Consider the following 10,592-nt stretch of genomic DNA (forward strand, 5'->3'; position numbering starts at 1 on the left):
TAAAAATGTATACAAGGTGAACACCACACCCTTAAATATCTGCAACTCACTGAAATGGGCTCTAGACGCCTGAATGATGCCAGTTTTAATATCCTGCAGAGACACCTAGTGGTTGCTCATAGTACATTTGATTGTTTTCTCAGGAATCATACACACACTCCTCTGAGAGGCATATAACATGATGATAACTGTAGTAAATGATGATGGTTAAGTTTCCAGTCTCTGTTGTGCCTTCCTTCAAACATTGGCCTTTAGACTAATAATTAACACACACAGTCAACATCTAGTGCTCACTGTGGGCAGGGTGAAGTCGGGGTTAAGCACCTTTTAGTTGTCTTACAGTAAATAAGAAAGTATTTCCTCGTTGATAGTCAGACCTGTTTAGAGATCAAGGCCTCAAACATTTTACGAGATCAATAATAATTTACAGTTAGTCATTTGTGCCTGGGCTGCTGTGCTGTTGTGTAAACACAAATAGCCAAAAGTTTTCTCTAACACTTAAAATATCAGTGAAATATGTGATCAGCAGCTGTACATATCCTGTAGTCCTGCTTTACTTATTGACCGAGGTGTCAAAGTCAGTGTGAGGGGGCAAAAGAGGACTATGTAACAGACCTTTTATTGGTTAATATACAGTAACCCAGTCTCATTTCAGTCAAGAGGCAGCTGCTTAGTTGTGCTTTAGAACATAGTATCTGAAAAAATACCAAAATCTTTTCTTTTATATCGATTAAAAAACAAAACAAAATGACTTTTAAAGGTGCAATATGTAAGAATTGTCCACATGTCAAATTCATACACAAAACAAAAAGGGGCAGCATATCACTAGAGTAACTGCAGACGGCTAGATATTCCTAAAACTGCCATTTAATCACATTTATTAAAACAAATTAACATTTTCACACAACATACATATTGCCCCTTCAAACAGCTTAAACAAATAGTCCACAGGTTTAGCCCCTTTAAAGAGCTCTGTTAAAAACACTGGTTTAGGCTAATTATTTCTTTGGAAAGTGTTATCTGTCTTCGTATGTGCTTGAACTGAAATGAAATGAAGAGTGGTGGAAAATATCTTCGTTAATTTACTCAAGTGTTACACTTTTTTTTTAAAAGATATATATAAGTTTGAGGTATTTGTACTTTACTTGAGTATTTCCATCTTCTGCCACTTCATACTTCACTACAATTCAAAGGTAAATATAGTTCATTTTAATCCACTACATTTATTTGACATTTTCTAAAACAGGATTTTTACACTCATTATTGATACTTTTAATAAAGTACTAGAGTACTTTTTCCAGCTCTGGAACTGAATTGAATTGAATTGAATTAAATTGACTTTTTGTCGTACTGCAGATGGAGTTTCTTGGTTTTTAAGGAACACTTAACACTTGATATTTCCTTGTAGGTTGATCATTAACAACATTATTTGCTAAAAGCTTACTCATTTAAACATTTGCTCATGAACAACATTTATTTTCATATCCACAGTGTATCAGCAAGGTTTATTTGTGCACTTTCAACCACACAGAGTATCTGATCGTTTATTAGATAAACACACTCTCTCTGTCTTTCTCCTCCTCCCAGCCCCCCATGTTTTCCCACACTATCTCTCTCTCACACACGTACATAAACACACCTCCACCAACAGGTGCATAAGTATCCGTGCAGGTGCTTCAGTCAGAGAGAGGAGCGACTCAGGCGACACTTCTCAGCAAAATGTCTGGAGATTATTTTGGATTCTCCTTAGTAAGGAGCGATGCGAGAAACACCCCGACCGTGGTCCTCAACAATGCAGCAGATATCTCTGTTATTGTGATTTACTTCCTGGTGGTCCTTGGTGTGGGAGTATGGGTGAGTTGTTCAGGAGTCAGTTGACTTTTCAGTTAAACCCTTCTTCCCCCTGAATATTTAACTCCAGTTTCATAGTGGTGGGAGTTCTGGTCTGTTTTACTTTAATATGAGAAAATAAAATAAATTCTGTCTTTATTGAACCAGGAAAGAATGTGAAAATGATTTAAATGCTGATAAGAGGAATCTCAGTTTTAGCCACAATTGTTACAACAATGCTTCGTGTATCTTTACAACAGCACTTCGGAGTGAATGATTACACCGAGCAATCACAGCATCTTACTCAACAACGTGTCCACAATCGTTTTATAGCAGATCAGAGAACGTTTACGATTCAGAACGCACTTTATGAGCAGAGGTGTTACAGTGATTTTGCTGAACAGGGCTGCAACTAATGATACATTATTGCTGAATCTGTTGATATTGTTTAGTCTCTAAAATGACAAAAAGAAATTGTGGAAAATTGTAATCTCAGTTCCACAGAGCCCAAAGGACGTCTTGAAATGGCTTCTTTTGTCCAACCAACCGGCCAAAACCCAACAACTTTTCATACCAAAGAAAAGCAGCAGAATCTTATATCTGAAAAGCCTGACACAGCAATTGTTTGACAATTTTTGCTTGAAAAATGATGAAAAGATTCATCTATTATCAAAATAAATTAACTGACTAATCGTTGGCAGGGTCTGCCAAATGTAAACAAAGTAAAACAGTATGAAACTGTGTTGTCCTTTAAGGTCAGCTTGTTTATTCAGTTTATTCAGTCATGAAAAATTAAGAGTTTGTTTATTTAGTTTGTTTGGGCACAAATAATCAGTCAATGAAGCGGTTCCTCTTCTGTTGAAAATGTCTTCCCGAAAACTACATAATGCACCTTTAACACCTTTAACAAGAGCGCACAAACTGGTGAAATAATCTTTTTCTGTTCATGAATTTTCTAAAACATGCCCTTCTCTTGTTGCAGGCTATGGTCCGCACCAACCGAGCCACTGTCGGTGGCTTCTTCCTCGCAGGCAGGAGTATGGTGTGGTGGCCGGTGGGTGTCTTGTTGCCGGCAATGAGGCAGCTTTAATAAACATGAAAGAAACTCTCTGAGCTCCATCTTAATCTTCTAATCTTACAGATAGGGGAGGTATTATGGCAGCTGATAAGTTTTTATTGTTATTTTTTAATTGCTAATATAAAACACGATGCTGTGTGTGATAAAGGGAGCACTTTGTGTAACCTCAGGTTTTATTAAAGCAATTAGGTGTGTAAATCCTTTATTAATCATCTATTGTGGGACATACGTGACTATGTGACATAACGGAAAAAGCAGAGTCAGCTAGAGGGTTCAGTGCAATTGAATTGCTCTCCCCTGATATCTGGTATCAGATGCAGTCCAAAAAAAAAATTTAAATAAAGCATTATGTATCATTGTTTTTAAATGTGACTATGAACTCCAGATCGGAGCATCGCTCTTTGCCAGCAACATTGGCAGCGGCCACTTTGTGGGAATCGCAGGGACTGCTGCAGCTGGAGGGATCGCCATCGGTGGATTTGAATGGAATGTGAGTAGCTGTGTGATGTGCTGATTACACCTTTATCACTTCTTACACAAATGTATGTCTAACCTGTGACATAGATACAGGTGAGCTGATAAATCCACAGATTAGGAATGAATGGCAACAGGACAACAACAGAAGTTACTTTAATTTACATAGGAACATTTTGAGTAAATGGTGGCATTGATTAATTAAAGGTTGTGTTCCTGTTTGTTTGTGTGTTTCAGGCTCTTATAGTGGTCGTCATTCTGGGGTGGATGTTTGTGCCCATCTACATCAAAGCCGGGGTAAACAGAACACACAGGCCACATGTTGGATGTGCGAAACACAAGATATGGCCTGAATTTAAGATTAAAACATAAAAAAAAATAATAATAATTTTAAAACAGTGATGATGTTATGTCAAGGACAGCTTTGTACTCTGATGTCTACTGAAGTTAGCATGCTACCCAGCTAGCTCCACCCTGTCCTGTCTCATAATACCACTTTGTACCTCAAGAGGTGATAATCTGATAGCTCCTGTAGTGACATATAGAAGCAGCCATTTTGTTTCTTCGTCTAATAAATAACTAAATAAACTCACAAAATGTAAAACAAAAAATATAATAGAAAAAATACTGTTCATCAATTAAATATACCGGAAAATGAGAGGCAAGTTTGACTAAAATAAATCTTCAATTTACTGAGTAAGTTAAAATACGTTGTTTGGAGCTGTCTTTAACTTCAGGCCATTTCCTACAATAACACCTTTAAAGGGGCACTGTGTTGTGTTGGAGAAGTAATTCAAATTCAAGAATTTTTATATTTACAATACACATTTCCATAACTGTATGAACAAGCTATTCTCAGAGGAAAATAAGGTCCCCAGAACACTGTTTGAAGCTAGAAAGGTGGCAGGGTCCACCACATATAAAAGCAAAGCAGTATGAAATTGTGTTGTCCCTGAAGGTCAGTTTGTTTATTTAGTTTATCTAGGCAGAAAAAAATCAATAAGGATCTTTCTCTTCTGATTAAAATGTCTCCACCAAAACTATATAATGCACCTTTAAAGATACACATATTCATTTCACCTATCCACATGTGCACTTATTACCACTGTAAACTTGTTTCTTAATGTTCAGTTTAATCATCAAGTTCTTATGTATCTGTAAAGGCAGAATGATAGGGTGTTTGCTGCAATACATGATTTACTTTCCCAGCAAAAGTAGATGTTAGAGGTCATTCAAACAACCATAAATAAAAAATCTCATTTATTATTGATTGGTTTAGGTCGTCACCATGCCTGAGTACCTGAAGAAGAGGTTTGGAGGACAGCGTATTCGCATCTACCTCTCTGTGCTCTCCCTCTTCCTCTACGTTTTCACCAAGATCTCAGTAAGTCACAGCGACACCACAGCTCAACCCTCAGTGACATCCAGTGACATCATCATCATTGTACCAGTATGGTGTGTTATTAACTGAAATAAAGTGTTTCCTTCTCTCCCCTCCACTCAGGCAGACATGTTCTCTGGCGCCATTTTTATCAACCAGGCTCTCGGCTTGAACATCTACCTGGCTGTTATCATGCTGCTATCGATCACTGCGCTGTACACTGTCACAGGTCCGTCCGCAGGATGCACTCGCTTCCTTTTTCACTGAAATTGCTGATCACTCTTCAGCTAGAAGTCTTATCTTCTTTACGGTGTGAATGGCACCATGGCTGGGGGTAAAGTCTTCTCAAGGCCATACGTAGACGTGTAGACACACACACACTCGCACCGCCTGGCTAGTTTATCTGTGGTGAGTTATTCTGGTTAATTACCCGTGGACTGCGATAAGCAGGAATTGGCCTTCTGCTGCTTTTGCAACAATACATCCTCACCTGAACTTTATCTTTGCAGGATGAGCTGTGCAAGAGCACTTACACAACAAACTTAGCACCAAATATCTAATTTGGTGTAATGAATACAATCAAGTCTAATTGATTTTATTCTCTCCAATAAGTTCAGTTCAAGCAATATATTGATTCGAGACCATATATCATCTAGATTTTGGATTTTGTTGTATCATAAGTGTTGTCACTTCCTGGTTTTAAAGGAGACATATTTTCCTTCAGTGTGTTATATATGTTCTTGTGCATGTAAAAGGTCTTGAAAGTTAGAAAGTCCACGCCAACAGAAGCTCCTCTCTCCCACAGAAAACACCACTCCTGAAACGCCTCGTCAGCAGTCCCGCCTTTAATTCTGTGACTTTGTGACATCACACTATGTCACCATGTCACACATTTGCATAACTTAGCTTGGCACATACGAATTAATTTAGCACAGCTGCTCTGTGGTTGTCAGCGGTGCTGGGTCGGGTGTGTGTGAGCTGACCAATCAGAGCAGACTGGGTATTCAAGAGGGGGGGGCCTTAAAGAGACAGGAGCTAAAACAGAGCGTTTCAGTCAGAGGGGGGTTACAGAGCTGCAGCACTGGACAGTATGAGAAACTGATATGATTTATGAGCATTAAAAGCTTTTAAACCTATTCTAGTTGTAACCAAAAATAAAATTATGAACCTGAAAATGATCATAATATGTCTCTTTTAAAGGCTGCATTACAGTAAAGTCATGTAATTTTCTGAACTTAACCAGACAATTTTACTTGTACTAATACTTGCCTTTACCTGCTTAGTCATTAAATCCACATTAGTGATGATTACTGATCAATCTCACTGTGTTATTATTGTATCACAGGTGGACTGGCTGCAGTGATCTACACAGACACTTTACAGACCATCATCATGGTTGTTGGATCATTCATCCTCATGGGCTTTGGTAATACGATAGTTTCCTTCTTTATCCTTGTGCTCCTTTGCCTTTTTATAAGCAGTTTCCTGTTTTTGACAAATTAATGCTGTAACTTGCAAACATGTCCTCAGCTTTCCACGAGGTGGGAGGCTATAACAACTTCCAGGATCTATACATGCAAGCCGTCCCTAACATCACGGCTAACATCAGCGCGAACTGCTTCGAGCCTCGGCCAGACTCCTTCCATATTTTCAGGAATGCCATCACAGGAGACCTGCCGTGGCCCGGCCTTGTCTTTGGACTCACCATTCAGGCCACCTGGTACTGGTGCACTGATCAGGTGAGTTACTTTAAGCTTTTACTAGCAACAATCCATGGCTATCAAAACACACATACAGAATTGATTTCCACGTGTTTGCACACACATCTATGCGCCTTTATCTTGCCTGTTTTTGCCAGAATCATTTATGCAGTCTGAGGTGACCTGACATGACGTGCTTTTAGTTCAACCTTAATGCACTCCCAAGAAATGAGATAAGATTAACAGGCAGACTAACGCTGGATCTCAGTGAAGAATGAGATGCTTATTCAAATGTTGACATCCAGCACACACATAAACACATTATGGCCAGCCCTCCCAGTTCAGCTACAGTAACAGGAAAGAGTACTTATCAGCGAGCATATCCGATTGGCTTCTTTGGCCTAAGTGTTGTATTTACTCTGCAAATATTTGAAAGAATATGAAAGAATAGCCCACTTAAACCATTTTTTCCATCCATCCAATATCCCATTTACCGTTGGCTGTATCATGGCGCTAATCACCGTCTCCCATCTGTGCCATGTTGTGTCTCTCTAGGTGATTGTCCAGCGCTGCCTCTCCGCCAAGAACTTGTCTCACGTAAAGGCTGGCTGTATCTTGTGTGGCTACCTGAAGCTGCTGCCCATGTTCCTCATGGTTTTCCCTGGCATGATCAGCAGGATCCTCTATGCCGGTGAGCGGGTTGTATTCTATAGCTCGTAGATTTATAATATTTCTTTACATCCTGCTGATCTTATTGATTTTATTCCAGATGTGGTGGCATGTGTGGACCCGGCTGAATGTCTAAAATACTGCGGGGCCAGTGTGGGCTGCACCAACATCGCGTATCCCAAACTGGTGGTGGATCTCATGCCGAACGGTGCGTGGCTACAGACCTCTGTCTCTCTGCGATGAGAATTCAACTGGCAGCTTTCACCGTTTTGATTATTGTAATTTATTCTATGTATTTCAGGTCTGCGAGGTCTTATGCTGTCGGTGATGCTGGCCTCTCTGATGAGCTCACTCACCTCCATCTTCAACAGTGCCAGTACTCTCTTCACCATGGACATCTACACGAAGGTTCGCAGCACAGCCAGTGAAAGGGAACTCATGATTGCTGGCAGGTAAAACACTTTTAGGGTTCAGTTTGATTCCTGACGATGAGAATTAATGTGTCTCACTGCCGCTATCTCCACGTGTGTGTAGAGTGTTTATCCTGGCCCTGATTGGTGTGAGCATAGCGTGGATCCCGGTGGTGCAGTCAGCCCAGAGCGGTCAGCTCTTTGACTACATCCAGTCCATCACCAGCTACCTCACGCCACCCATTGCAGCTGTCTTCATGCTTGCCATCTTCTGCAAACGTGTCAATGAGCCTGTGAGTTTCCAAATCAATCACTTCTTTATGCACACACACAGTTCTGAGTGTAATCTACGTCTTGTTCCATATATGTAGGTCTAAGCCAATATGTGAGGTACTGCTAATATGCTCAAAATGACAATGCTAATGTGCTGATGTTAATGTTTACAACGCTAGCCATCTTAGTTTAGCATGTTAGCGCAAAGTAGCATAGTTGAGGCTAATGGGAACCAAACTGAATCTCTTGTCATTAATTGAAAGCGACTGTTCGTTTGCAAACAACAATGGCAGGTAAGTGAAGTGGTCGTTCTGGATTAATGCTTTCGGCACCATAAATGTCTGAACCAGATTTCATGGTGATCCATCCAATAGTTGTTGAGACATTTCAGTCTGGAAAATGGTGAACTGACCCTTTTATGTGGTCAAATGCAGTCCATGACAACATGTTAAGTAATTACTGTCCAAGGGTCTCTCTTTTTAGTGCTTCATGTCTTCTTGTGTAATCCTGACCATAAAGCGGTTGAGTAACACGGACATATGTTTTGTGACCTGGTGGTAAACACGGACCCTGTGTTGACATGACTCTCTCATGTTTACTGATGTTATGTCAGTTAGCAGCAGGTTTACAGTCACACAGACGAGTCAGTGCGGAGGTTTTTATAACTCACGACTCGCTCATGCTGCTGCTAATTCTCCTTCTGCCTCATTTCTCTTGCTTTCTTCCTCCTGCTCTGGTTTCTTAGTAATCACATTTGCAATGACCTGTCTTGCAATCTGCATTATGTATATTTCATATCTTTGCTGTATGTTTCTGCTTGATGCAGCTCCTTTGACTGGTTCTGTAGCCTGACATAATTACATCACATGGCTTTATTTAGACATTAAATACAACCTTCGTACCATAGTTTGGTATACCGTAGATGCAATCTCCATTTTTATCCATTTGTTGGTTGGTTGGTTGACAAGGCCTCAACAATTTTTGGATGATTGTCATGAAATACTCATATATTCATGGTCCCCAGAGAGAGAAGTCTACTGAATCTTTTTGCTTGTCATCTCGTGCCACCACTCACTTGACATTTGTGTTTTGAGTGAAATATCTTAACGACTATCAGACGGACTGTAATGATTTTGGTCATCCACTAACTTTTCATCTGGCACCATCATGAGGTCATTTTATTTTGTCCAGTCATTTGATTTATGACCAAATACCTGTAAAACTAATATTTCCATCAGCCTAAGATGAACTTGTCACGTTGTCGCAGAAACGGGACCCAAATGCAGAAGGCAGGCAGTTTAAAAACTAAAAGTGAGCTTTAGTGTTAGCTGATAATCCAAAGTACAAAATAAAAAAACCCAACAAAATAGAAGCAACAAAAGATGGCAAGCAGCTAATATTACACTCAGCATGATAGCATTGTCATTGCGGTCATGTTGCAATGCCAGTGTTAACATTTCCAGTAGCTGAAAGCACCACTCGACCACTGTATGCAGCCTCACAGAGCTGCTGGCGTGACTGTAGACTCTTTGTCCTCCTAAAACAAACATCACAGTCTAATCTTCTGTATTCCCTCAGGGTGCCTTCTGTGGACTCTTGATCGGACTGGCTATCGGCCTGACCAGGATGATCACCGAGTTTTATTTCGGGACGGGCAGCTGTGTCAGCCCCAGTAACTGCCCCACCATCATATGTGGAGTCCACTACCTCTACTTCTCCATCATCCTGTTTGTTATCTCCTGTATCATCATCCTGGGAGTCTCTCTCATGACAGAACCCATCCCTGACAAGCACGTACGTGACCCCTGTGACACGGGGCTGGATGAATCATTCATTTAGTTGCGATAACCAACTTCATGAATAATTAGTTTTAACCCATGTGCTGTGTTGTTTTGTACAGTTGTACCGGCTCTGCTGGAGCCTGAGGGACTGCACGGAGGAGAGGGTGGACCTCGAACAGGACAATTGGACCGATAACCAAGATTCCAACATGGACATAGACGGTAACCGGCAGACGTTCAGTACAAACATATACATAAGCTTTCACAAGTGTTTAAACACACAAGCAGATGTTCCTCATCACCTTCGTCTCTTCCACCACAGAACCGGAGGAGGAACCAGGCTTGTGCAAGAAGGCAGTGATGTGCTTCTGCGGTCTGGAGCAGTCGAAAGCCGTCAAGCTGACCCCGGAGGAGGAGGAGGAGCTGCAGAGGAAGCTCACAGACACCACAGAGGTGCCGCTATGGAGGAACGTGGTCAACGCCAACGCTGTCATCCTGCTGTGTGTGGCTGTTTTCTGTCACGGCTTCTTCGCTTGAAGAAACTCAAGTGCTCTCAGATTATCTATATTTAAGCCACAGGATTTTCTCTGAATGTAATTTATGACCACATGAACTGTTGCCCTAAAATACTCCAGAATAAGATAATGCACTTCTGTGCGGGGCGCTGGAGGTGAAACTTTTGACTGCAGTTTTCTGTTGCATATTCAGTACTATATACAACATGTATGTTTTCATTATTCAGCTCATTTTCCTCAAATTTGAGGTGTATATGTTTATATATAAAAGGTAAAGTATAAAGCTAAATATGTAGATCAGATAGATTTAACATCTAGATTTAGATTTAATATTTGTGTTTTTATGACACATAAACTTATTTTTAACAATTTACGTCTCAAATGTGAGGAAAATGAGCTGAATATAGAAAAGATATCAGTTTAAAAACCACAGTCATTGTTTTTACATTCAGCTAACATGCATACTTGCAGATCTTTCTAT

The 10,592-nt window shown here is 40.4% G+C and overlaps 1 protein-coding gene across 2 annotated transcripts; it reads left to right on the forward strand.

Annotated features, from left to right (window-relative positions):
- Positions 1 to 1,719: 1,719 nt before the first annotated feature.
- slc5a1 (solute carrier family 5 member 1) lies at positions 1,720 to 10,133 on the forward strand (the record flags this gene model as incomplete). 2 transcript variants are annotated; one of them, XM_084382422.1, is made up of 15 exons in its annotated part: positions 1,720 to 1,854; positions 2,813 to 2,884; positions 3,294 to 3,398; positions 3,620 to 3,679; positions 4,662 to 4,766; positions 4,887 to 4,992; positions 6,109 to 6,189; positions 6,294 to 6,502; positions 7,019 to 7,154; positions 7,233 to 7,340; positions 7,434 to 7,584; positions 7,667 to 7,835; positions 9,394 to 9,609; positions 9,716 to 9,836; positions 9,919 to 10,133. In XM_084382422.1, the coding sequence occupies 15 exons, from the start codon at positions 1,720 to 1,722 to the stop codon at positions 10,131 to 10,133; spliced, it is 1,989 nt and encodes a 662-aa protein (XP_084238548.1). The 2 variants fall into 2 exon arrangements, with proteins under 2 accessions (XP_084238548.1, XP_084238547.1); XM_084382421.1 differs by having other exon boundaries at positions 9,716 to 9,818.
- Between the last annotated feature and the right edge of the window lie 459 nt (positions 10,134 to 10,592).

This window comes from Pagrus pagrus, assembly GCF_965226575.1.
Source record: "Pagrus pagrus genome assembly, chromosome: 19".
Lineage (NCBI taxonomy): Eukaryota > Metazoa > Chordata > Actinopteri > Spariformes > Sparidae > Pagrus > Pagrus pagrus.